At 44.2% G+C, this 27,771-nt stretch overlaps 2 protein-coding genes across 10 annotated transcripts in view; one reads left to right on the top strand and one right to left on the bottom strand.

Annotated features, from left to right (window-relative positions):
- The window catches only part of CERS5 (ceramide synthase 5), a 44,198-nt gene that overhangs the window by 873 nt on the left and 15,554 nt on the right, over positions 1-27,771 (top strand). For 3 of the 4 annotated variants that reach the window (XR_012155710.1, XR_012155711.1, XM_073318480.1), the window contains exons 2-6: positions 18,738-18,843; positions 21,921-22,051; positions 25,051-25,108; positions 25,630-25,680; positions 26,721-26,813. Coding sequence is in view for 2 of the 4 variants with exons in the window: in XM_073318480.1 (XP_073174581.1) it covers positions 18,738-18,843; positions 21,921-22,051; positions 25,051-25,108; positions 25,630-25,680; positions 26,721-26,813 (439 nt within the window). In the remaining 2 variants the exon portion in view is untranslated. The remainder of the gene's footprint in view (positions 1-18,737; positions 18,844-21,920; positions 22,052-25,050; positions 25,109-25,629; positions 25,681-26,720; positions 26,814-27,771) is intronic. The other variant, XM_073318481.1, reaches the window with a different exon arrangement.
- The window catches only part of COX14 (cytochrome c oxidase assembly factor COX14), a 40,142-nt gene continuing 21,551 nt past the window's right edge, over positions 9,181-27,771 (bottom strand). For 2 of the 6 annotated variants that reach the window (XR_012155713.1, XR_012155712.1), the window contains 2 exons: positions 26,359-26,477; positions 11,533-11,833 (listed from right to left, as the gene is read on the bottom strand). Coding sequence is in view for 4 of the 6 variants with exons in the window: in XM_073318482.1 (XP_073174583.1) it covers positions 9,698-9,807; positions 10,477-11,035; positions 26,359-26,361 (672 nt within the window). In the remaining 2 variants the exon portion in view is untranslated. Of the gene's footprint in view, positions 9,808-10,476; positions 11,834-26,358; positions 26,478-27,771 lie in introns of those variants that run through there. The other 4 variants (XM_073318482.1, XM_073318484.1, XM_073318485.1 and 1 more) reach the window with 4 other exon arrangements.

Genomic DNA, 27,771 nt, shown 5'->3' with positions numbered 1-27,771 from the left:
CTTAGGGACTAGAGCTGAGGAATTGGCCCCCCAGTGCACTTCCTCCCCTGGGGAAAGGGCTAGGGAGAACTCTCCATAGAATTTTCCAGCACCCCACGGGGTATGTTCCAAGCTGTCCAGGGAGAGCTTTCCAGAGCCCACATAGGGACTAGACTTGGGTACCTCACAGGGTGTGCCTCGAACGCCCTGGGAGCAGGGTTGGAGAGAGGTTTCCAGAGCATTTTCCAGCCCCACAGGAACCAGAGCTGTGCATCTCCTGCCCTTGGGGATTCCACCACTCATCTATGCAGGGGACATCTTCCCCGCTAAACTCAGGTGCAGCTCAGGCTCCCAAATTCTCAGGATCAGAGACCTGCATCTTTAGATGTTGTATGTCAGGGAATGGGAGAGGTTCCTCTAGGTGTGGTACCTGGGGAAATCTGCCTATCAGTAAAGGCTTGGAATGATATTTTCTTACTTACCAGAAGTGTTGTGAGAGTTAATAGCCATGAGACACTGGGAGATTTTCAGCCATATGGTAGTATGCAAGCTTTATTTGTGTGTGAATTGCTACCTTCTGACTAGCCTGTTTGTTGAACATCTTCTGCAGTTCAGAAATACTGTTATGAGTCTGAGCAGGGTGACAGAATGACATTGGTAGAAATTGAAGTCCCCTTTAGCCACAGGAAAAATATAGCATGGGCAATAGCAGGGCAAGCTTCCTCCACTCTGTTCTTCCAGCATATCTCAAATCTGAATGTAGACAGGTTTAATTCAGCCCTTGGCCCCTTTTCTCAGACTGCCAATGAGGGAGCCAGGTAGTCCCAACTGTGGCACTAGTTTTTGTGATGGGAGACACCTATCCACTAACCACTCACCAAACCCACTTTGTACAGGTCACCAAACAGCCTTCAGGTACCTATAGGTACGTCTACACAGCAAAAAATAGATGAGTCTTATAGCCTGGGTCAGCTGACTGAGACTCCTCTGTGGGGCTAAAAATAGCAGGTGTAGCATGTTGAGGCTGGAGCCCAGGCTCTGAAATCCGGTGCGGGGATAGGTCTCAGAGTATGGGCTCCAGCCCAAGCCCAAATGTCTACACTTCTGTTTTCAGCCCTGCAGCTTAAGCCCTCTGACCGTGGGTCAGGTGCATTAGGGTTTTGGTTGTTTTGCTATGTAGGTGTATCCCATGACTCTCGATCATTAACAACATAGCTGAAGTTTGTGACAATATCAATCTCTTAACCCTTTCATCCTCTCATTAAAATACGCTTATTTGCTGCAGATGTGCTCTTGTGCAGCCCTCCAAGCACAGCCAGGTTAGCGGTGTGGGGGACATACTCTATGAAATGTTCAGTCCACACTCGCTAATAAAACACATTTGAAATTGTGTGATGTGATATCTCTGGATTCTTAAAGATCCTTCTTGTAAATTTATTCTGGATGTGCAAATTAACTTTTTTGCTAATGCTCTGTGAACTTGCCATTCTGTGATGCGCTTCCTAGATTTTTGGATCTTCTTTACATGCAGTTCAAAGATGGATGTGGGCCTTGTGGGGTTTAAGTCAAAACATTTATGCAAAAACGTATCTTCACATCTCAATGTGTGATTTAGGATATAGACTTCAATTGCTTTTACCACTTGGCCTGCACAGCTGTTGGCCATGCTGAACTGCTTCTTCTGGGTTGCAGTTGCTAATAGTGAAAGAGTGAATAGGTTGATACTATTTAGCAATTCTATTCATTCTCAAAGCTGTTTGTTACAGCTTTATCTCTAGACTTAAGAAACGGAGAACAGTGGGTGTAGGAATAGCATCCTGTGTAAAAAAAAAACAACCAAAAACCTGAAAGCATAGAATCTTATTCATATTTGTGTCAACTGCATGAAGAAAGGGAAATGTACTGAACAGTATCCAAAGTAATTCTTTGAGGTAACACCCAGTTAGGATTTAAAAAATCACACACATGCATCCGATGAAGTGAGCTGTAGCTCACGAAAGCTTACGCTCAGATAAATTGGTTAGTCTCTAAGGTGCCACAAGTCCTCCTTTTCTTTTTGCGAATACAGACTAACATGGCTGCTACTCTGAAACACACTACACTGTTACTATGTGAGGCTTTCCCTCTGAAGGATGTGGGGAGTTGTTTGCCCAATCCCATTTACGCTATAAAACATGAAGCTTAGTCATGTCTCTTGATGCTTGCTTCATGTACAGTAAACCTTCGTTAAGTTTGCATGAAAATAAAATGGAATATTACGTAACACTAGAAAATGTACTGCAGGGATGTACTGCAGGGAGCAGCTTTGAATTTGCAGGAAAATGCACAACATGATCTAGGGCTTTTACATCTTTGAAGTCTGACATCCGGATGTGTTGTTGCTTCAGGCTTGCGATGGTTCAGCCAAGTACTCTGAGAATTCAGTTTTCTTTCATTTCAGTGCCTGTAAAGCTAGAAAAATTGTGATTGTAGGCTAACCCAGGATACTTTCTTCAGACAAGTGAAATGCAATTGCTTGCTGCTGTCCTGCACTTGAATATTTTGAGTGCTTTGTCCATCACTGCATCTGACCCAAAGCTAAAGATAAAAAATGGTTAGCTCTGCCACAGTTTCCTTGTAAAACTCACCAGAGTGCAGAAAAAATAGATGACTTGCCCACCTGGTCTGTTACTTTGTTAAACGCCTCCTAGTTCCAAGCAAATAATTGCACCATATATTGCATCTTGATGATGGGGGACCTGCATATGGCTTAAAAAACATTGGAATGTCTCTCCTCTCATTAGAGTTTCAAATTATTCATAAATAATAGACATGAAAAATGTTTGTTCTTCTAGTCTGGTGCATGAGTTCCCTGATTGTTTCTCATTGTACAGCCAAGTGCAGGTCAGATTTTATGCATAGGTGACATAGAAGGGGGGTGTTCGGCATTGTTTCCCAAAGGGCTTTTACACAGGGAGACAACACAGGGGAACTAACCAGATAATTTCTCTGTGCAACAAGGCAAAACCTTTTATTTATGAAAAGGGCTGTAGAAGGAAACTCACTAGGGAACGAGTCAGTTTCCTTTTGCAAACTTTATATGTAAAGTGCTATGGGTTTTGAGCCAGCATAAGTGATCTAGGACATGAAAGAAGGGGGGGGGGTGAAGGGGAGAAGCAGAAAAAGGAAAAATATAGAAGAAAAGGCAGAGGAAAGAAGAAAATAGAACAAAACACTAACAGAAAAAGCAACTGTCTGCCCTTCTGTCTCTCCCTCCCTCCTCCCTCCATCCTGCCCTCAAAAAAAAAAAAAAAAAGCGGGGGTTGGGGGGACAAGCATCCCAGAATTCCTTTGCTCTGCCTTCTGAGGCTCATCATGCCATCCAATGCAGAGCACCTGGGGGCACAGTTCCCATCTTAGAGTGCCAGGGCTGGTCCTGGCCAAGGGTCCACACTCGGTAGCAAACAATGACAGGAAATTGTGTGATGTAATGTTCTGTGTTACAGGGATGTTGCAGGGGTCAGGATGGAATCCCTCCTCCTCTTCCCATGTACAGCACTGAATAACTGGCCCAGGGATATTTGTTTTGGGTAGAAGTGCAGAATATTATAATTTTCCTTTGAAGCATCAGGTATTATTAGCTGCTGGCAGAGACAGTGCCACACTTGATCTAGTACAGGAGCTTCCCTGTTAACACTTTTCATCATCACCATAACTTCTGGGTTATGTTTTCTGGCTTTGTGGTTCATCTACATCTGAGAGCTTTTCTATACCTTTAATGAATGTTTTCATACCTCTATCCCACTATAGGTCAGGTTTAGTTTGTATTTTGCAAAAGCATATCGTCAGAGAGACGGGTCATGCTGATACCTGGCTTGTTTTTCTAAACTTGCTGCCTATTCATGTAAGTGGGTGACTCCAGGTCCTTGTGTTGTGAAGGGGTAAAGGACACTGCCTTATTCACTTTCTTCACACCATTCATGATCTTATAGACCTCTATTATATCCCCACCTTAGTAGTAGGGTGCCACAAGTACTCCTTTCCTTTTAGATTAACAGTTCCAATCTTTAATCTCTCCTCATGTGGAAGTTGTTCCATACTCCCAATAACTTTTTTGTTGCCCTTTTCTGTATTTTTCCAATTCTAATGTATCTTTTTTTGAGATGGGGGTGATCAGAACTGTAGTCAGTATTCAAGGTATGGGCATACTGTGGCTTTATGTAATGGCATTATAATATTTACTGTCTTATATATCCCTTTTCTAATGGTTCCTAACATTGTTTTTTGACTGCTGCTGCAAATTAAGCTGATGTTTTCAGAGAATATCCACAATGACTCCAAGAACTTTTTCTTGAGCTCACAGCCAATTCAGACCCCCATCATTAGTATAGCTGGGACTATGTTTTCCAGTGTACATTACTTTGCATTTATCAACTCTTCCCTTCTATTCCTCCTCCCACCTCACCACTTTGAACATGTCATAAATGTTCACATTTATCTAATAAAATCCCATTGTGCACATACTACCTTCCAAACCTTGGGAATTATTAAATCAAATGGCTTCCTTGACACATAATTGGCAGTAACACTGATGACTCAGAGATTGAACTGTATTTGCAGTTCTTTTGCTTTCTGTGGCTTTCTCCTTCCTCCTCTCATTCCCCCATTCTTTCTTCAGCATTATGAGGAAGTGTGGGTTTTCTTCTTTGAATGGTTTGTTACAGCAACACACAAGTTTCTCTTCTAACTAAATATCATCTTGATGCAGAGAGCAGTTTACAAAGAGATCTGTGAATCTTTAAGTTGACTGTAAACAGGGAGGTGTCCCCAGCAAGCAGTGTATTCCTGTCTGGCTAAGAAATCTCCCTGGATTTTTGCTTCCCATAAGGCAGAGTTGAAAATTAGTGTCTTGTAAATCATTTACATATCTAATAAAGTGAGATTATGAAGGAGAGAGGCTGCACAGAGGCTCAGCCTCTGATCTTGAGAATGCAATTTGGTAATTGGATCCCAGCTGCTGAAAGGTGCATTGGTCATAAATTTTATTATCTAGGGAAAGTTTTTTGTGTGTATGTCTTTTCTTTCAAGCTGGGGTGGGGACTCAGCAGGCAAAATAGAATGTTGCCCTGTTGGAGGTTGCATTTGGGAAGGAGAGCTCTTCAGAGAAGATATTTGTGCTCTTCAGGAGGAAGAAAAGACAATGCAGACCATTCAGAATCCCCAACCTCTGTTTTGTCCCCATTTCTGCCTTGGTTGTCCATCAGGCAGACAGGGAAGGTGGTTGTCTTGATATTTTTGGGAGAGCAGAAAGTTAGACTGGGCATTTGGGTGAGAATTGAGTGAACAAAATATATCTCCAGTGGGATGAATCACAGTGCCTTGTTAATTCTGAGACTGCTACCGTGGCAGATTGCAGAGTCGGTAGGACAGCTCCTTGAGATATTTTGAATTGCCATTGACTTTAAAGGGCCATACTGATACCCACATCTCTCCCAGTTCTGGAATCCATAGCACCTGAGTTGTTGCTGACTGACCTGACCTAGTCTGCATTCACCTCGTGATATGTCTCCTGTAGTGTTAGGGTATGTCTACACTGCAGCGTAAGCTCAGGGTTAGTAGAACTTGAGTTAGCAGACCCTGGGTTTGTTAGCGTTGGGCTTGAGTGTCTACGCTCATTTGTAACCCAGGTTAGGAGTTGTTGAACTCTGGGTCCCAAACTGAGTGTGCAACGTATCCTCCTGGGGTCCAACCACCCATATCCTAGACTTCCTAGTGCCCTCCCAATATGTGGTCAAATTCTAGCCTTTTGTTAAAGGGAAAACTTGACTGTCCAGCAGATGAAAATAGCCAGCCTGTGGGATTGGGGAATACTTTTAGTGGACTCCCAGAGCACGAATCTAATGGGGCTGCATCTACACTGCAAAGCAACAGGGTTTGAACCCTGGACATCAGCTTGACTCAGGCTCAGACCTTCCACTCCTGTGGAGTCCTGGGATCTGGATTAGCATGATTTGTGTGTAGATGGAAGGAGAGGTTAGGCTTGAGCCTGAGTTCAAATCCTGGGCTTACACTGCAGTGTAGACATGCTCTTAGAGAGAGACACAGAATAGTTGTTCAGATTCTTTTCCGCATGCTGAAACTTCAGGCCCCTGGAATGCTTTTCTATCCCAGTTTTGGGCAATTTACTAACATTTAAGTTTCCCGGTCTCTAAAATGGGGTTAATGATACTTAGTATGCTTTGTAATGTACTTTGAAATCCTCTAATGAAAAGTGCTGTTCAAGTTCAAAGTATGAAGATCACTGCACTCCTCACTTTATACACTTGTGCTCTGCAGTGACCTGTTGATGCCATCTCTAGCTGTGGATTGAGTTTATTGCAGGTTGTAGTATGGATCTTGTAATGTACCGTTTGCTAGCATTTGTCAACAATAAATGCATTGTACAACCCAATTTACAAATAGAGACTCCTGATATCTGACCTAAAATCTAAGTTGCATTGCTCTCTCCGTAGTGAGAGTTGTTTGCGTATTAGGGCATGGCTACACTTGCAGATGTAGAGCACTGTGAGTTAAACCTGCCTTTGTACAGCGCAGTAGGGAAAGTGCTGCAGTCTGTCCACACTGACAGCTGCAAGCGCACTGGCGTGGCCACATTTGCAGCACTTGCAGCGGTGTTGGGAGTGGTGCATTGTGGGCAGCTATCCCACAGAGCGACTCTTCCCATTCTGGCGCTGGGGCTTGTGGGAAGGGGGCGGGAAGTGTGGGGCATTCTGGGTCCTGTCCCAACGCCCCATGATGTATCAGTTCGCATCCCAGCATTCCCTTTGCTTCCATCCACATTTGGAGCCATCTTTCAATGTTTTTTGTACTGTGTGCTCTGTCTTCCCTTTCGGTCTGCGGGAATGGAGCCCAAACTGCTGAGGAATATGCTGACAAGTCTCGTCAGTGCGTCACGTTTGGCAGTCAAGTTATTCCTTAAGATCCAAAGTGACAGTGAGGACTCAGACGATATCGACTCGAGTAACACAAACGACACAAGTTTGCTTGCGGCATTCACGGACATGCTCACCACCATGGAACGCCGCTTTTGGGCTCGGGAAACAAGCACTGAGTGGTGGGATCACATCGTCATGCAAGTCTCAGATGACGAGCAGTGGCTGCAGAACTTTCGGATGAGAAAAGCCACTTTCATGAGACTGTGTGAGGAACTGGGGCCGGTTTTATTCAATATCTTCATAAATGATCTGGAGGATGGTGTGGATTGCACTCTCAGCAAATTTGCGGATGATACTAAACTGGGAGGAGTGGTAGATACGCTGGAGGGGAGGGATAGGATACAGAAGGACCTAGACAAATTGGAGGATTGGGCCAAAAGGAATCTGATGAGGTTCAATAAGGATAAGTGCAGGGTCCTGCACTTAGGACGGAAGAACCCAATGCACAGCTACAGACTAGGGACCGAATGGCTAGGCAGCAGTTCTGCGGAAAAGGTCCTAGGGGTGACAGTGGACGAGAAGCTGGATATGAGTCAGCAGTGTGCCCTTGTTGCCAAGAAGGCCAATGGCATTTTGGGATGTATAAGTAGGGGCATAGCCAGCAGATCGAGGGACGTGATCGTTCCCCTCTATTCGACTTTGGTGAGGCCTCATCTGGAGTACTGTGTCCAGTTTTGGGCCCCACACTTCAAGAAGGATGTGGATAAATTGGAGAGAGTCCAGCGAAGGGCAACAAAAATGATTAGGGGACTGGAACACATGACTTATGAGGAGAGGCTGACGGAGCTGGGATTGTTTAGCCTGCAGAAGAGAAGAATGAGGGGGGATTTGATAGCTGCTTTCAACTACCTGAAAGGGGGTTCCAAAGAGGATGGCTCTAGACTGTTCTCAATGGTAGCAGATGACAGAACGAGGAGTAATGGTCTCAAGTTGCAGTGGGGGAGGTTTAGATTGGATATTAGGAAAAACTTTTTCACTAAGAGGATAGTGAAACACTGGAATGCGTTACCTAGGGAGGTGGTAGAATCTCCTTCCTTAGAGGTTTTTAAGGTCAGGCTTGACAAAGCCCTGGCTGGGATGATTTAACTGGGAATTGGTCCTGCTTTGAGCAGGGGGTTGGACTAGATGACCTTCTGGGGTCCCTTCCAACCCTGATATTCTATGATTCTATGAACTCGCCCCCACCCTGCGGTGCAAGGACACGAGATTGAGAGCTGCACTGATGGTGGAGAAGTGGGTGGCTATGACAACCTGGAAGCTGGCAACTCCAGACAGCTACCGATTGGTCGCTAACCAGTTTGGAGTGGGGAAGTCAACCGTTGGAATCGTGTTGATGCACGTTTGCAGGACCATTAATCGCATCCTGCTCAGAAGAACCATGACTTGGGATAACGTGCATGATTATGGCTGGCTTTGCACAAATGGGTTTCCCTAACTGCAGAGGGGCGATAGATGGGACGCATATTCCAATTCTGGCACCAGCCCACCTAGCCACTGAGTACGTTAATCGGAAGGGCTATTTCTCTATGGTTCTCCAGGCGCTTGTGGATCACTGTGGGCATTTCATTGACGTTAATACAGGCTGGCCTGGAAAAGTGCATGATGCACGCATCTTTCGGAACACTGGCCTGTTCAGGAAGTTGCAAACCAGGACTTTTTTCCCAGACCAGAAGATCACCATAGGGGAAGTCGAAATGCCCATTGTGATCCTTGGAGACCCCGCTTACCCTTTGATGCTGTGGCTCATGAAATCCTACACAGGGAGCCTTGACAGCAGCAAGGAGTGGTTCAACAACAGGCTGAGCTGGTGCAGAATGACTGTGGAGTGTGCTTTTGGCCGTTTAAAGGGTCGCTGGTGTTCTCTGTATGGGAAGCTGGACCAGGCTGATAACAGCATCCCCATGGTTATATCCGCGTGCTGTACCCTCCATAACATTTGTGAAGGGAAGGGTAAAAGATTCACTCAGGCATGGAACTCGGAGGCTCAACACCTGGAAGCTGAATTTGAACAGCCAGAGAGCAGGGCTATTAGAGGGGCCTAGCGTGGGGCTGCAAGGATTAGGGATGCCTTGAGGGAGCAATTTGAGGCTGAAAGCCAACAGTAATCTCACGGGAGTGAAGTGCGTTAGGAATCTGTGTTTGCTACGTATGATACACTGACTTGCAATGGCTGTTGCTTTCCTCGGCTAAGGTTTTTCTTTTACGTTATGCAATAATAAAGAATGTTTTCAAAGCCAAAAAATCAATTTATTGTAAAGAAACACAACACATCTGCTTGGGAAACACAAAGGGCAAGGGGGTGGGGTGGGGAATGGTGCAATTACAGATTTGCATATGTCCTGTCTGGAGTGCTGTGCAATGTGTGCTGCACTTCAGGATGGCTACACTGCACGGTGATGGGGGCTGAGTGCGGTGGGTCAGGGTCGTAGTGTTCAGGGCTGGGTGGTGAAGCTACAGGTGTTGGAGGCAGCGGGTGGCGGTAAGAACCTGGATGTTGGGCAAAGTGGTTTGGAGGTGACATGGGGGCACCAGGGAAAGAGTTTTGGGACAAGGGCTGCAGGGTGGGGCGGGCGTGGTAGTGCTCTGCCTGCATGGCTACGAGTGCCTGGATCGAGTCCGCTTGGTGCTCCATGTTGCTTATCAACTGCTCTATGCTTTGGTGCCAGCGATCCGCATTCTGCTGGCGGACCCTCCTTTCACTCTCCCGCCACTCCTGTGCTTTTTTTATTTCCATTAGTTGAATGCTACATTACTTCATGCAGCATGTCCTCTTTGTTTCTACGTGGCCTCTTCCTGATTCTTTGCAGCCCCTCGGCCGTGGATGACATGGATGGCTGAGATCTCAAGGTTGCATCTGTAAAGGCAAAATGCAACACTTAACAGAGGCAGCATTGTTCACACCAGACAGAGCAATGATTTCCCCCGTACTCAAGGGCAAGCACAGTATACACAATAGCATAATTTGCCTGTCCCAAAGCAAGCGCACATAACCCACCAGAGCCCCAAAATGGTGAGTAAGCACAGGGTCAAGTGTGACTGATTGTTTCACAGCTGTACCGTCCTCTGGGTTTCTGTGTCTTGGGGAGAGCCAACAGTGGCAGGGGGCCCCTATACTGAACACTGTCCCCACATTTTCCACAGGAGTTCGTCCTGGAAAGTATCTCGCTGCTGAGGGTGACCAGTAGAAGACCCTCCCTTGCTTCCCTATAATGCGGCTTCCGCCCTGGCCCATATGCAGCTTGCCTGTGTGCAGCAATGGTCCCCCCCACCCCTCACGGCACAGTGGCACGGACAAGTTAGCCTTACCGGGACGAGGACAACAGTGGCTCTCCTGAAAAACCTGCGCAAGCGCATTGCCCAGTTTCTGGCTGAGACTTTTGAAGAGATCACTGAGGCCGATTACCGCGATGTGAGAGAGCACATCAACGCCCTATTCCGCATCTATACATGCATGCAGCCCTAACCCTCCTCACCCCAAGAGCCCGCACTGAATAACTTCCTTCCGAAAATAAAAGCCGCTTACCGGGAACCTCCTCTGGTGTTTGTCCTTCCCCAAGCACTGGCCGCCGCAACTGGCTACCTTCCTCCTGGCTTGAGAACAGCTCCTGGCTGCATGCCTCTTGGGATGCCGGGGTGTCTTCCTGTGCCGGAGCACCCTCACTCCCGCTTTGTTGCTCCTCCTCCTGCCTTGTTGCACTGGCCTCTGAGGTGTCCATGGTGGTACTCGGCATGGAGGTGGGGTCGGCCCCAAGTATCGCATCCAGCTCTTTGTAAAAATGGCAAGTCGCGGGGGCAGCACCGGAGCGGCGGTTTGCCTTGTGAGCTTTGTGGTAGGCATTCCACAGCTCCTTCGCCTTAACCTGGCACTGCAGTGCGTCCCAATCATGGCCCCTTTCCATCATGTCCCTTGATATCTGCCCGAAGGCATCGTAATTCCTACGGCTGGAGCGCAGCTGGGACTGGACAGCTTCCTCCCCGCAAACACTGATGAGGTCCAGTACCTCACCATTGCTCCATACTGGGGCTCGCCTGGCGCGCGGAGGCATGGTCACCTGGAAAGATTCGCTGAGAGCACTCCACGCCTGGCTGAGCAAACAGGAAGGGATTTTTCAAAATTCCCAGAGAATTTAAAGGGTGGGTCTGACAGTTGGTCACCTGAGGGCTGGGCAGTAGAGTTCAAAGTGATGACCAGAGTGGCTAGAACAGGCATTGTGGGATACTTCTGGAGGCCAATCACAGCGCAATAACGGACCAGGGCATCCACGCTGGCACCGTGGCGTTCCAGCAGTGGCGCAGCAAACTTTATTCCGCTCACCGAGATGGAGTACGAGCAGCGCTGTAGCCGTGGAGACAGAGCGCTCTACGTGCCTTCCAGTGTGGCTGGGTAGTGAGCTAGGGTGCCTGGGGTTCCTTTATTGCGCTGTAATTCGCAAGTGTAGCCAAGCCCTTAGATTTATTGCTTTTGTGTTCAGCCTTCAAAGCAATCTTGCTCAAATGAGGGATAAGTAATTCAGCTCAGGGAAGTATCGGGGGTAGCCGTGTTAGTCTGTATCCACAAAAACAACAAGGAGTTCGGTGGCACCTTAAAGACTAACATTTATTTGAGCATAAGCTTTCGTGGGTAAAAAACCACTTCAGCTCAGGGAATGTTCTGTGGGTTGTCAGCAGACAGGAGTTCTTTAGGAATGGTGGGCAGAAGGACCAGGGGCATTTCTATAACATTTAGTCTTGATCTTTCACCCAGTCCACATGATGATGATTTTACTTAAGTTTTCCTCCACTTAACACTGGACAGCTGTGCAGCAGAATTAGCAACACAATTAGCACACACAGAGAAACACCTCCGTTAAAACTCAAACAAAAAAATCCGTTGACTGGACCTGTAGAAAGTGAGGGAAAAATAACAAATATGGGACAAGCAATAGTTAAACTAAAAATCAATGTTTGTAGTAGAGCATCATCTTGAGGTATTTAAGTGTGGAAAGTTGGACTGGGACAGGTCTCAGAGGGGGTGGAGTGGGAAGGAAAGAGTCCCACATCCACCACAGCAAAGGTGCATTTGCTTGCCAACTTGAGATGCAATGGCGAGAAAAGTGAAAAGCAGGCCTTTCAAGAGTGACTAGTGATTTTGGGTGTCCAACTTGAGGTGCCTTAAAAGAATTTCAGAAAGTGCTGAGCTCCTCCCCTCTAATAATCAGCTGCCTTAAAGGTGTCTCAAGATGCGTGCACAAAATCACTAGTCTCTCTTAAATCTTGGACATTATTTGAGCGCTCCCTGGGTCAAGATTCCAGGAGAAAGTCTTTAATGTATCTGAGGCCTATAAAGTTTAGGAGTGTAAAAATGAAATAAAAATAAAATAAGTGTCAAATTACAATAATTCTCTTCACCTTTATAGGCACCCATTGTAAAGAATTCAGGCCCAGTGTTGCTTAAACTAATGAGCAGACATGTTGCTACCTTTAGAGCAAGCTGTAAGTGATGGAGGTTCCTTGCTGAGAGTTGCAGTAATCCAGTCTTGAAGCTACATGCTGCTGTTACAAGGTTGTAATGGAATATAGTGCTAAGGTTGTGCAAATTGTGCATCTCAAAATCCACTCTTGGTGCCCAGGGAATATTCTAAAGTGACATCAAGATTTTTGAGCTTGCTCCCACAAAATCCCCTTAAGTGGGAACATATGAGGATGTTCTCTTTATCTTGACAACTTCTACCCAGCAGCAAGACTGGTTTTCTCAGGGTTAAGAGAAACCTATCCAACTGGCAAAACAGAGACCATACCTGGAGCCGTAGGGCAAGAAAAATATAACAGCCTGCAGATAATATTTATTCTACTTTTAATTATGGTTATGCATCAAATATGCCCACCCTGGACAGGAAATTGCTAGCAACAGCCATGTTGGAAGATGGTTGTCAGTCGCAGTTCTGGTTGAAAACACTGTTGCTAGCAGAGTTGTTAAAGATATAGTATAGACAGAGCCAAAATGCACTCTCTTAAAAGTGGTGATGAATTCCACAGCTGTCATCCGATGAAGTGAGCTGTAGCTCACGAAAGCTCATGCTCAAATTGGTTAGTCTCTAAGGTGCCACAAGTCCTCCTGTTCTTTTTACAGCTGTCGCTAAGTTTCTCACCTGCTTCTGAGGCTTTGCCTACACTCCCTCGCTTTTAGCGACACGGCTGTGTGACCACAGCCATGCTGCTAAAAGCGCACAACGTAGCTGCTGTTTGTCCGCAGGAGAAAGCTCTCCTGCGGACAAAAAGCATCCATCTTCCACCCCCCCCCCCACGAGTGGCAGCAGCTTTGTCGACAGGAGAGCGCTGCTGCCAACAAAGCGCTGTTCACACAGGTGCTTTACGTCGGTAAAACTTTTGTTGTTCGGGGGGGGGGGGGGAGTTTAACACGCTGAACAACAAAAGTTTTGCCGACAAAGTTCCAGTGTAGACAAAGCCTTAGACACAGCCTGCCTCTACTGCTGTCTGTGCCCCATTTGCTTGTGTTGCTTCTTATCCCTGTGTGTTTTGTTATGCACCCAGCATTCCTTTATAGCTGCTCTGTAGGCTTTCTGTGTGCTTGTCTGAACAAGCCAAGGTCTGTTACATTCATAGCCTGGGGCAACCTTTTATTACTTCTAAATAGTCATCTTACCTTTTGATGTTTTTAAAATCAGCTGTTTTTTCCCTAGGCCATTTGAAAAAAAATTACCTTTGTTTTCAAAGAATTCAGCTATCCAGGAATATCCTGGTATGAAGTTTTGGTAACAAAAGAATAACATGGCTGTCAGCCTAAAGTTATCACCCTCAAAACTTTGTCCCAAGAAATTTTTATCCCTTATCTATGCATCTTTCTGTGAAGAAATAGTTAGTAATTTAATGGTTTGATTCCCCCGCCCCCTCAAATGCATCAGATCTTGAGTTTTAAAATAATTCCAAGATAACGACAGTGGTGAAAATATTTGAGACCCATGTAAGATTGAAACCAATATTTGTCTCCACTTATTTGAGTCCACCTACCCACCTTACGATTTTCTCCTTTAAAAAGGAATACTCTGAATTTTTTAAAAAAAACTAACCAAATCTATATGTTCATAGACAAACTGAGGAGGAGTCAAGATCTTTAACCATAGCTTTGTCTTAGTTCTAATCAAAGATGGGCAGGTAACATCCCACAAAATGAAAAGAAAACGCTTGAGATCTTAAGGTTCCATATATATGCTATATAGCCACAGTTGTAACTAGCTCGTTATTTGTCTAACATCTCTTCATCCCACTGAAGAGGACAGTTGAGAGTGATCCGATCAGAAGGTTGATATGTTCCAGCAAGAAACATTGTTTTTCCATAAGAATTTGATATAGATCATGACTGCTCTGCTGGAGCCATTCTGAATTGGGCAAATACGAATAGCATGTATTTGCCTAATGCAACTGCTGCTGTTTGTCTTTTTCCATCTTAGAATACTCAAGGAGCTGACTGAGGAGATATATGAGCCATTAGCAATTATCATTACCAGTTATCTTTGAAAAGTCATAGAAGATGGGAGACCTTCCACAAGACTGGAAAAGGGCAAATATAGTGCCCATCTATAAAAAGGGAAATAAGGACAACCCAGGGAATTACAGACCAGTCAGCTTAACTTCTGTACCCGGAAAGATAACTGAGCAAATCATTAAGCAATTAATTTGCAAAACACATAAGAGATAATAAGGTGATAAGTAATAGCATGGATTTGTCAAGAACAAATCATGTCAAACCAACCTGATAGCTTTGTTTGACAGGGTAACAAGCCTTGTGGATAGTAGGGAAGTGGTAGATGTGGTATATCTTGACATTAGTAAGGCTTTTGATACTGTCTTGCATGACCTTCTCATAAACAAACTAGGGAAATACCTCCTAGATGGAGCTACTATAAGATGGGTGCATAACTGGTTGGAAAATCTTTCCCAGAGAGTAATCATCAGTCGTTCAGTCATGCTGGAAGGGTATAAAGAGTGGGGTCCCACAGGGATCAGTTCTGGGTCCGGTTCTGTTCAATATCTTCATCAATGATTTAGATAATGGCATAAGAGAGTACACTTATAAAGTTTACAGACGATACCAAGTGGGGGATCGCCTGGTGCGTGGAGCAGGCATGGTCACCTGGAAAGATGCGCTGAGACCACTGCACGCGTCACCGAGCAAACAGGAAGAGGACTTTCAAAATTCCCAAGGAATTTAAGGGGTCGGGCTCATGGTTGGTCACCTGAGGGCAGGGCAGTAGAGCTCAAACCGATGACTAGAGAGGCAAGAACAGGCATTGTGGGACACCTCCCAGAGGCCAATCGCAGCGCTACAATCGACCAGGGTGTCTACAGTGATACAACCCTGATATTCTCTGATTGATTCAGTGTCACCACGGCGCTGTAGCCCCGGCGCAGAAAGCTGTACACCTCTTGTTGCGGTGGTTTTTTTTACAGCACTGCAACTGTGCAGTTTCTGCACACTAAGTGGCTTGGCAGTGTGTACACCTCAGGAGTTACACTGCAGAAAGCTGCTTTCCTGTGCAGAAACTTGCCAGTGTAGACAAGGCCTAGGTATTTTCAAAAGTAATGGCACTACAAAGGCTTCAGCATTCACCACGGTATGCATCGGATGAAGTGAGCTGTAGCTCACGAAAGCTCATGCTCAAATAAATTGGTTAGTCTCTAAGGTGCCACAAGTCCTCCTTTTCTTTTTGCGGATACAGACTAACTCGGCTGCTACTCTGAAACCAGCACTTAGTTTGGACATTCACACCTATGTGAGCTTTTGTTTTTCAGTCCCTCCTTTATGAGTGACATACACTGACTAAAGTAATGTCTGTGGGTGCTACAGTGTGTAGACTCTCCACACAATGATGGAAGGGGTTTTTCCAGCGCTGCACGAACTCCACCTCCCTGAATGCCGGTAACTAGGATCAACAGAAACATTCTGCAGCAGGGGTAAGTTGACATGACTTCGATGCTCAGGGGGGTGAATTTTCCACACCTCTGAGCATCATAGCTATGTCGACCTAACTTCTAAGCTTAGACCAGGCCTAATGTTCTTATTTAGTAGCTCAGCTGGTGTTGACAATGATTGAGGATTGTAGTGTATGCAAGGGTTTGTCTTCACTGTCATGTTAACTCTAGTTATAACTAGTGTTGCCCCCAGCTTGAATCTTATCAACGTACAAAAACCCTTAACCAGAGTATAGTGATGCTTTTAACTTGAGTTGGCTGTCCCATTAGGGGGTACAGAGTACAACTTATGTCAGCACAGCTTGTCATCTGCTAACACAGTAATTGTGCCACTTGAGTTTTATTTAGCAGTGTGGCTGGTCTCACTTGAGTTGACTCTGCAGTGAAAAGGTACCCTATGGCTTCAACATCACTTAAGAATTTTCCCCTGTCAGTTAATTAGAATATTTATGTTGGTGTTTTTACTGCTTTCTGATTTTACTTAGGATTTTTATTATCTGTTGATCTGTGTAAAAAATAATCATCTTCGTCATCTCTGGACCAGAGGAAATACGGCATTTTTGGCTTTATTTATAAAACAGGGGCAGTGTTTATTAATAGTCATCTCTCCTTAGACTCTGCAGAGACTGTTAGACTGTAGGGAGGGAGCAACGTTTTAGCTCCCATATGCAGAGTTCTTTAATTCAGTGACAATTCTACATAAGTCTTCCAGCCAGGAAGCAGCTGAGGCTCAGGGACTGTTTACTTTTTCCTGGTGCTTGAGCTGAAAGGGAGAGTCATGAATAACCCCTCTTCCTGTTGTGAAAGCTATTGTTCCACTAATTGTGGTAGTTCAGAATCTTCTCCAGATTATCTGTGGAGTTTCAATTCATGTTTTCAAACTAACTTTCTCTAGAGCAGTGTGTGGAGAGGAGGGGGGAAGATCATAGAAAATAGAACTGGAAGGGACCTCAAGAAGTTATCAAGTCTAGCCCCTTGCTCTGAGGAAGGATCAAGTAACTCTAGAACCATCCCTGACAAGTGTTTGTCTAACATGCTCTTAAAACCCCCCAATGATGGGGATTCCATAACCTTCCTTGGAAGCCTATTCCAGAGCTTAACTACCCTTATAGTTAGTTAGAAAGGTTTTCCTGATATCTAACCTAAATCTCCCTTTCTGTCGGTTAAGCCCATTACTTCTCATCCTACCTTCAGTGGACATGAAGAACAATTGATTAGTTCTTTTTATAAAAGCCTAACATATTTGAAGACTGTTGTCAGGTCTTCTAACCCTGTTAGAAGTTACCATTTAAGTAATGACGAAATCCTGTTTTCTGTTTATACTTGGGGACCTGTTGTCATATGTTAGAAATAAAACCTCCTATCTATCAATAAAACTAAATTATTTTGATAAATTGGAATTTCCACACTGGACAGGAACAACCTGAAATTAATACAGTACTCTTCCCTGTTTAGGGGATTGTTTAAGACTCTTCTCAGTCATCCTTCTTCCCTCTGGAGCAAGACCACTTCTGAACTGTCCTTAGAGGGAGGGTGGTATTAAATAGACCAGAACTGAAGTGGATGTTTATTGAATCCGGACAACACCCCTGCTTAGGAGGTTGGAGGGTGGGGGTGAGGTTAAATTCAGTAGTGTCTGTAAAGTACTTGGAGGCCTGTGCTGGCAGGCACGATATTGATGCATGCATGCGTGTGTTGGTCAGAATCTAAATAATAATACTCTACAAGAATGAAGTTCTGAAGGATAACTTGCTTCTTTGGGCACCAGTTGCAGCATCTCCATCTGAAAAAATAGCGTGTCTGCATTCCTCTTGCAGACCAGAAGGTACTTTTCAGAGTGTCACAGCAACGGAAAAGAGATTGCTGAGAGTTGCTAGGGACCTACTCAAATTTTCAAGATTAACTACATGCCTCTCCCTCTCTTCATGTACTTCTACCCCAGGCTTTTTGTGTACTTTGTGTACTTCTACCCCAGGCTTTACTAGCAACTTCTTCCATTTCTTTCTTCCTATCATTTTCCAGGATTATGTGGCTTCCATTTTAGAGAGTTATGGATTATTGGGTGTTGGTTTTAAAATGTTGGTGATGTATACCTTTATTCAGTGGACTCCAAGCTCTTTACAAACTTTAATTAAAGCCTCACAACATCTATGGCAGGTAGAGCTGGGAAAATGAGGCAGTTTGGCAGAGCTGGGAATAGAAACCTTTCCAAAGGTTTTCCAATTCCCAATCCTATGCCTTACCCATAAGGACATCTTTACCCTCTTCTTCCTTAAGGAGTACATTCAAATTCTCCAACACTTGTCCCATATGTTACAATTATGTATCCATTCAGAAGCATTTCAAACTCTGGTTCCAATAAGGTGTTGGCTTCCTCCATTTCTAGAGGTGGTTCTTCCAGATCGCAGGTAAGAAACATTAGTGAGGAAGCTTGTCCTGCTGCAGCTGCACTAGTGCTGTGAATGTACAGCAGACCTCGGTCTGCAGGGCTCCATCTAGCACTAAAACCCTCTGCTGCTGAGGAGAGAAATGCTATAATACAAACTCACCAAAGAGACTATCCCGTAACCCTCTGCCCCATCTGTTCTCACTGCATTACTCTGTTCCTTGGCACTGGCAAAAGAAAATCCTGGGGCCAGCAATTATACAGTACCAGCTTGAAAAAGGTTGCATTGGGCAAAAGGGGCGCTTTTCTTGAAAAGCGTGTTTTGGGTAGTATGGACTATTTGTGACCACTAGAGCCAAGATAATTTAGTCTCAGAGAAGGGAAATTAATTTCTTATTTTAATCGGACTCTTCCTTTGGGATTTTCAGGTTTATTGCCAAACCATGTGCCATAAAGCTTGGCGTTCAAGACCGTGGACCTCATAGAGCTCAGCCCAATGCAATTCTAGAGAAAGTGTTTACATCCATCACTAAGGTAAGTCACTCTTCAGGTTCTGCGAGAGGTTCAGGCACATAAATGAAAACTGGGCCTCTTTTCTCTTGTTGCCTTAGGGAAATACACTGCACAGCTCACATAACTCTCTGATGGGAATTTGTGTACAAAAAATACTGGTTTCTCTTGGTAACTTTTGCTCCTTGCTTTAGTTCACATATGCCTGTGTCCACCTCCTTCCCTGTTTCCGGCAGTGTTTTTAGTTCTTTCTGTGCTTGAGCCACCGTGTTGCAAGCAGAAGAGTGGTTTGATATGAACAAAGTGAGAATGTGAGTTCTTTCAGGCCCCTGAATTTCTGTACAGGGTGTAACTCTCAAATTTCCAGTGTTCACTAAGAGACTCCCCTGCATTTTTCACTCTCTCCTTGGAAGTTACCACTCTCTTCCTTGGGGACTATTCTTGTGCTGGTCTTGCTGGTCAGTCCCACAGATGCCTTCTCCGGATTACTTCTGCAGACTTGGATAGCTTATCACTACAGAAATCTAATTGTAGAAAGAAAGCAGTTCAATAATAAATGCTAACAGAAGAGTACAGTTGAGGGATAGACCATTGAATGTTGGCAACAGATTTTCTTCTGCTTATTCTATCGCAAAAAAGTGAACATTCTGGGATGTATTAGCAGGAGTGTTGTAAGCAAGACACGAGAAGTAATTCTTCCGCTCTGCTCTGCGCTGATTAGGTCTCAACTGGAGTATTGTGTCCCGTTCTAGGCGCCACATTTCAGGAAGTATGTGGACAAATTGGAGAGAGTACAGAGAAGAGCAACAAAAATTATTAAAGGTCTATAAAGCATGACCTATGAGGGAAGATTTGAAAAAAAATAGGTTTCTTTAGCCTGGAAAAAAGAAGTCTGAAGGGGGACATAACCGTTTTCAAGTACGTAAAAGGTTGTTACAAGGAGGAGGGAGAAAAATTGTTTTTCTTAACCTCTGATGATAGGACAAGAAGCAATGGGCTTAAATTACCGCAAGAGAGGTTTAGGCTAGACGTTAGGAAAAGCTTCCTAACTGTCAGAGTGGTTAAGCACTGGAATAAATTGCTTAGGGAGGTCATGGAATCTCCATCATTGGAGATTTTTAAGAGCAGGTTTGGCAAACACCTGTCAGGAATGGTCTAGATAATACGTAGTCCTGCCATGAGTACAGGGAACTGGACGAGATGACCTCTCAAGGTCACTTCCAGTCCTATGATTCCTCTCAGCCACTCTTTCATTTGAATATCTGCCTGTTATGCTGTTTCACTTTTGAATGACTGAATCCTGCAGATTGTCCATAATTTGTTGAATACTGACTGTTAAACTGATAAAATCAGACTTCCGTGTAAGGAAATAAAACAGACTTCTATATTCAGCTATGGTAACATTGCCAGCTATTCTGAGAGAGAATCTTCTTAGTGAGTGCAATGGTAGATGTTAAAGTGTCCCCAGTAAAAACTAGTCTCATTGGAGCTTAACACTGGGTTTGTTATGCAGCCTGACTTGCAGATAAGTAGGAGGAGGTTTGTGGTTTGCCAGTGTTAGGGAGGAAGCTCATGTATCAGTGTCTTTGAAAGTAATGTTTAAAATTAAACACACACCCATGGGGGGAACTGCACTGTTCAGAACTTAAAACAAAACTTCATTTGCCTGGACTGCTACAGCTGTTACTTACTATTGGCTTAGATCTGAGGAATCGGCACAGAGGATGACTTTGATGTGGAAAAAATTTATCACCTCTTCTGAAAGTAGTGTTCTATAAAACAAGCCTTATGACTTTTCCTTTTAGATGAGTGCAGATGCACTCCCAATGCAGAAACATCCTTTCCAGGTAGCCTAAGCCCCTAAAGCCTACGTGAAAGGGAAAATATGGGTGTGACGGAATTGCAGAAAGGTGGCAGTAGTTCTAGCACTTCACCTTTAGAACAATTATTTTTCTGTCATTCTGATTATGTTGAACAATATGTGGTGGCCCTCTTTGCTAGTTCAGCACTCTGCGTATCAGTCCGGTTTTGTGGATAAACTTAAGTTGTGAAACCTGTTTGGCTTCTTTCAGTTGTAGTAGTTCCCTGGCAAAGCTTATTAAAAGGACTAAAATTAACTTGACCTACCTCAGCAGTGGTCATTTGTAAAGGTTTAGTTCATTTTGTCTGCTCTTCTATACTAACTCATGTCGCTATTTAAAAAAACAAAATCTATACTAGTGAAGCCCCCAGTCAGAGATTGGGTTATTCAGTATCAAACTGTTCATGTGAGAGAAATATGTTATATTTGTGAAGTTATAAACAGCAATCTACAGAAATGTCAACATCTGTGTATTATGCCTGTGGAATTCATAAATACTTAAGATGGGCCAAATCTGAGCCTTTATTTCAAATCGAGAGACATTGTCATGTCATGACTATCCACTCCTGCTACTCCTAGGGGGATTCAGTGCTGATCATATCAGTGGAATGCTCAAGTTTTTATGGGTTTCAGAGTAACAGCCGTGTTAGTCTGTATTCGCAAAAAGAAAAGGAGTACTTGTGGCACCTTAGAGACTAACCAATTTATTTGAGCATGAGCTTTCGTGAGCTACAGCTCACTTCATCGGATGCAAGTTTTTATGCAGATTTCTGCCGACAGACCAGAGCAGCTTGCTAAAAATTCCCTGTGTCCTGTACTGTGTAATGCTAGTTACACAGTAAACAATATACCAGCTATCAGTGTTACTGTTCTTTGTTGCTGTGGGAGAATTGGAGGAGAAATAGGGGGGGAAGCGTTGAACCACTTACTTTTAAATAATGTATCTGAATTCTTGTTATGGTGGGTAACATGCGTGTGAAGGCTAAATGTGAATATAATTTTTATTTTTTTTTTTTAGTGGTAAGAGTTCAACAGATTTCTCCTTCTAAAATTGAATTTTTAGCAGATTACACCTTTCCTAGCATGATTTTTCATTCTCTTTCTCTACATCTCAATTTTGTGACAGAGGTCAGAGTTTAGAGGGGAAATGTCTCAGACAGAAGACTGGGAGAGAAAGAAGTCTCTGTGGAAGGTTGGGGAGGCAGAAGAAATGTCTGACTTTTGTTTCATTTCTTCTCAGTGTCCAGATGGAAGAAGGTTAGAAGGTTTGTCAAAGCAGCTAGACTGGGATGTTCGAAAGATCCAGCGCTGGTTTCGCCATCGTAGGAACCAGGACAAACCCACCATCCTCACTAAGTTTTGTGAGAGCATGTAGGTTTGTGCAGAGATCAAAATATGGCCTCAATTCAAGCTCCACTTTTGCACTGTATTTTAACTGAAATTTTTGAATTTTTATTGTAATTTGGTGTCTTTCGGTATTATGTGAAGTGTAAAGATTTGCGCGCATCTCCTTGTGTCAGGATACAACGTTGCATGGCTTTTTGTCCCTTGTGTCCTCTGCAGGTTGTCTGTCTTTGGATGCCACTCAGTCCTCCGTCTGAGAAGCAGCTTGTTCAGGCTCCTTTCAGGCGAACAAAATGTCCAACTGTAGTCCAAAGTCCAAAAAGCCCCCTATCCTGTGGGCCCTGAACTCAACTGTTTCCTGGGGTTCCACTGCCTTTACTTGGCTCTGGTATCAAGTACGTTAGCCTCCAGCAGACTCTGGCACTTCAGCCTTTCCCAGGAGCCCCCTTTCCTGTCTGCTCCCTGCAGCTTCTCTCTAGACTGAACTCTCTCAGCCTATTGATAACTTAACAGTCACCCAGGCCTTATCACCTGATTCTTCTTCTGATCCACACTCTTGCTGACAAGTAACTAATTAGTGCCCAGGTGGAGTGACTGTGCTTAACTGGCATTTAACTCTTTCTCACAGGTGATGGGGGTTCACTCCATCACAGAGAGAAAAATGCCAACCTAACAAGTTTCCACCCAGACCAACAGAGAGAAAATTAAAATGGCTTTTAGCATGCTGTCATATCAATTGATATGTGTACCATGAGACACCAGGACAGCTCTACAGGAATATTTATGGACTCAATAGCCAATGATCCCTTTCTAAGAGAGGCTTGCATAGTGGACCATATCTCTCATGCAGATGGTAACACTTCACCTTGTGTATTCAACCGAGTAACTCCCCTCAAGACAATGGTGAGCTGTCTGGACAGTCTGATTTCCTAGACAAGACACTTTCCTGAACTGACTTCATGGCTTAGGCAATGGCACATGTTGTATGGACGCTTTCTGGATTCTTGTTCCGTCTCACTCTCACTTTAGTTCATTATCTTGCTTTTTGCATCTTTCTGTCTAGGTCAGGGATTTGGCAACCTTTGGCATGGCTCCCATCAGAGTAATCCGCTGGCGGGCTGCGAGGCATTTTGTTTACGTTGACTGTCCTCAGGCACAGCCTCCCGCAGCTCCCAGTGGCCACGGTTCGCTGTTCCTAGCCAATGGGAGCTGCGGGAAGCAGTGGCCAGCACGTCCCTGCAGCCTGCACCACTTCCCTCAGCTCCCATTGGCCAGGAACGGCAAACTGTGGCCACTGGGAGCTGTGGGGAGCCGTGCCTGCAGACGGTCAACGTAAACAAAACGTCTCGCAGCCCACCTGCGGATTACTCTGATGGGCTGCATGCCGAAGGTTGCCGACATCTGGTCTAGGTACTTACATGACCCCCCCACATTGCTGTAGTTTCTGAACACCTTTCCCTGCTCCTCCTGTGGTGGTTTCTCTTTCCCAATCACTTCCTTAATATCTTCATGTAATTCTTACCCAACGTTCCCCCCTCCTCCCCATGCAAGTAAAGCTTTGTATACTTAGAGGCACCAGATGAGATGGACAAATAGGAATGGGAGGAGGACTTCCCCTGTATCTCTCTTAATTGGCTTGCAAGTGTAGTTTGAAACATGTTATGTGTACTAGGGCATCTGCTGTGCGCCTACGGTCACAATTCAGGGCAGCTGCACCTATATTTTCCCTTAGTTGTCCAGCAGCGGCACCCACTGTCAGGTTTCTGGCCGCCTAGCCATTGCCTTTCTTGGGTGGAGATCCTCATCTGTCACCACCTTGACCAGAGTATTTCCAGGCTGAACAGTTCCCTGCCTTCACTGTGTTTTTTTTCCAGCCTAAGCAGGCCTGCTTAGCTTCTCCCTTTAGAGTTGGTACACAGTGTAATTGCAGACAGTTCTAAGTTACCCCACAGGACTTCCTATGCAAGTCTATTTAATTCTTAGGGTAAAAGCACTACAGTGAAAACATTAAAGCCAATAGAAGTACCTACAGACATGCTAATAAGCTTACCAGAGATCACCCCAACTGGCTCTAACATGGCGTCTGGCAGGTGAGCCCTTCAGACCCCAAAGGGCTCTCTCTTTTGTGGTCATAAGTTCATAACAGCTTTAGCTCAGAACTAGCACTCAGTCTTATGGGGCCTCAGTAGGCCAAGTCCTTCCAATTCTTCCCTAGGTTCCACAGGTCATGTCCAGTTTTTGGATCACAAGGAAGGCCCTGAGTCAGGTTCCATTCAGGCTCTTTATTGAAAAAATCTGTGTTTTATCTGTTAGTCCCTGGAGAATCCAAACTGGGTCTTTGAGTTGTCCTCCTGTAACAAGGGATCATCAGACACGAAGTCCCTTCCCTTGGGGCGAAGCTTCCAAGGCTGAGTCTGTACATCAGGGTGTGCAATCCCCTTCTCCCCAGTACCTCCTAGGAATTCCACTTCAGACACTTCCTGGGACAATGTGTGTGAAGTTCCTAATCCTTCCCAGAGATTGTATTAGTCAGTCCCCTAGAGCAGTTGCATACAATTCCACAATAACACATACATAATTTCATTTTAAATACAGTGAACCCCAAAGTATTGAAATTAATTCCATAAGGTTTGTCCAGGGTATTGTCATATATGTCGCAGTAGATCACAATGGTTTCTTCAGAGTTGTTGCCTTAGCATATGTTCATACTGAGATGTATAACTTGGCATTAACCTTGGTATGTATTTCCAAGACAATCTGTAGACTTTTTTTTGGAACTGTGCTGTTTGTTTGATTCTTATATAAATATTTTTATTTTGATGGACAGATGATGTTCCAAAGGGCAATATCAGTCAATTTGCCATGTATGGAGGATTGCACATTAGTGGCTGAAAACTCCACTCCTGTAACTGCCAAATTTGGTTCCATTTATAATGATTCCAGCTTTTGCTACACAAACATTAAACATAAAATGCTGATTTAATTTCAAACATTTAATTTTTTCCCTTTCTCATTTCCATTCCCAGGTGGAGGTTTACGTTTTATTTAAGTATATTTTCTTATGGACTCAAATTTATCTGGTCGGTGAGTTCAGTTTTGTGTGTTTTTTCTTTCACTGCTTGCTCCGAGTGACATAATATGGGACTAAAATAGCAAGAGTTCAGTGGCCTCAGATCTTCCTTATGCTTCCTAGTCAGAACTCTTGTGTGTGTTCATTTAGAGTCATGTCTTCACAAAACAGGAAAAGCTGTCAGAAATGCTAGAAGACTCTCTTCTCTGATGCCAGAATAGGATGGGCCTGTCCATTCTTAAGCATACTCTGTTTTCTCACATAGATCCATCTCTCTGGGCTGTCTTTGCAGAGAGTTCTGCAAAGCTCTACGTTTCCACTTTGAATTTTTATGTGAACAATGGCATGTTTTTGCATGCAAAAAAATGGCTTTCATCTCTGTGAAACCCCAGAATAAATGTAGCTGAGACCAAAGACGCAAGGTGAAGACCTTTGAAATAGTATTGTGGTGTAGGGGTGGAGTTATTTAATTGGCCAAAACCAGAGCATGTGGGGAAAAAATTGCTAGTAGGATAATCTCTTCTTTTCACTCTAGTCACCCTGGTTTTGGGACACACGACAATGCTGGTACAACTACCCTTTTCAGGTAAGATATATATTTACTAATTCCATGGAGGAGAGGTCCATCAATGGCTATTAGCCAGGATGGGCTGGGATGGTGTCCCTAGCCTCTGTTTGCCAGAAGCTGGGAATGGGCGATGGGGATGGATCACTTGATAATTACCTGCTCTGTTCATTCCCTCTGGGGCACCTGGCACTGGCCACTGTCGGAAGACAGGATACTGGGCTAGATGGACTTTTGGTCTGACCCAGTATGGCCATTTTTATATTCTTATGTGTGATGCTCCTGTTTTCTGAAGTCCCTCAGTTTTGAGAACTGAACCCTTTGCATGTCTCCAATGTTATTCCATGTGAATGGTGTCAAATTGAAATTTGAGAGATCTAAATGCCTCTCACTGCCCACAGAGCAGATGCAGTACAGGCTGCAACAAGGTAAACTTCTAGTCCATTAGTTACTGCTCTGCTCAGGAAATTTCACCTCTGAGTGTGGGAGTGGAGTTCTCCCCTGGCCCATGCAGTTCTTAGCCTTTGAGCTAAGACTGCCCACAAAGGGGTAGTTGTGATGTGGTATTTTTCATGGTATAGAGTCACTGGTTCATCAAACCGAACTGATCACCATCTCATATATTTTAAAGCAAATTTCCCTATCTGGTACTTAATTATTAAAAGTAGAGCAATTTTACAAATGTACTTATACCAGTACCATTAATTGCAGTTTTCTTTTTGCCCTTCATTCAGCTCAGATAATTGTAGACAGCCAATCAGGTTCCCCTCCTTGTTCTTCCACTCCAACAGGAGGCCACAGCTCTTAGGTTGCAAACACTGAAAGGGAATTTTATTCCTTTAAAAATAAATCTAAACCATAGACTTCTGTTGATTTATGTTTTTTTTTTAAAAAACAAGTTTAATTTGGGACTTTTAACTTACCCCCCTCTACCCCCTCTTCTCCAGAAGGCTGGGGCCACAGGAGAGGTAGATTGGTTGTTAGGGGCAGGGGGGAAAGTCTTTTAATGCAAATTTTGGAGTACTTTGCCTTTTAATCAAATGTTCTGTTTTTTTCCCCAGCCCCTAACATCCAGTCTTTTCTGTTATTATATCATGGAGCTGGCCTTCTATTGGTCTCTCATGTTTTCTCAGTTTACAGACATTAAACGAAAGGTAAGAGAAGCCAGAACTTCACTAAACGCATGAACAGACGGGGCTAACAGGAGTAATTATGTCTCTCTGGCTAGTAAAAACTGCTGAAATATAGCTATAACTGCATTTTCCTGTCACTCATCTCTTTTCACATTCCGCTTCCTTTTGTAGACGGTGCACAGACAGGCCTTTGGGGACTGGCAACCTGGCAGCCCATCCTTATCACTCTGCAGAGGGAAGAGGGGGAATCAATCCATATATCCCAATAGAACAGTTGATTCAATCTTTGTATAAAAATATATTTTAATTAGGAGACTTGCAGGAAAATATAGAAATAAAATGCTCTAAACATTTTCTAGACATGGGTGGCGAGGCTAGAATAAAGCTTTTTAGTTTTGGCAAAATAAAGAGGACTAATAGTTTCTGTATTATTCTATAGGGAGCATGACTTCCATCTGTGACTGAGCTAACCTACTTCTCACATGCTCTAGAAAATTTTATATGTAGCGCTAAGCGATTTAGGAGCCTAAGCCTCATTTTCAAAAGTTATTTGGGTGCGTAGGAGCCTAAGTCCCACTGAAAGTAACTTAGGCACTTCGGAAAATGTTACCCTGCACCTCTTCGTTTGGGCTTGGCAAGTGATTTTGGAAATTTCTTGAGTCTCGGTTCATATGGGGAAGAGTCTCCTTGCTGTTCCTATGGAACATTGTGTGTCTTCCAATGATCTTTCATTCAAATGCATTTCAAATAGACTTCTCTTTCCTAAGCCCCAATGTCTATATCTGTTAGTCACACATACATACAGTCCTCTGTTTAGTTACAAACAAATATAGAGGAGCTTAGTGAATTTTTTTGGCTTTGTTTATGTGATCAAGCAAGGCCTGCTTTGTTTACTTGATATATCTTTACTCCCTTCTGATGAGAGAACTTCCCATCCCCAGTGAAGAAGTAGGATTCCCAGTTATTCCTCCAACCACAT

Source organism: Lepidochelys kempii, chromosome 20 (assembly GCF_965140265.1).
Source record: "Lepidochelys kempii isolate rLepKem1 chromosome 20, rLepKem1.hap2, whole genome shotgun sequence".
NCBI classification, from domain to species: domain Eukaryota; kingdom Metazoa; phylum Chordata; order Testudines; family Cheloniidae; genus Lepidochelys; species Lepidochelys kempii.
The sequence above is the reverse complement of the archived record's forward strand: the minus strand, read 5'-3'. Positions and strand labels throughout refer to the sequence as shown.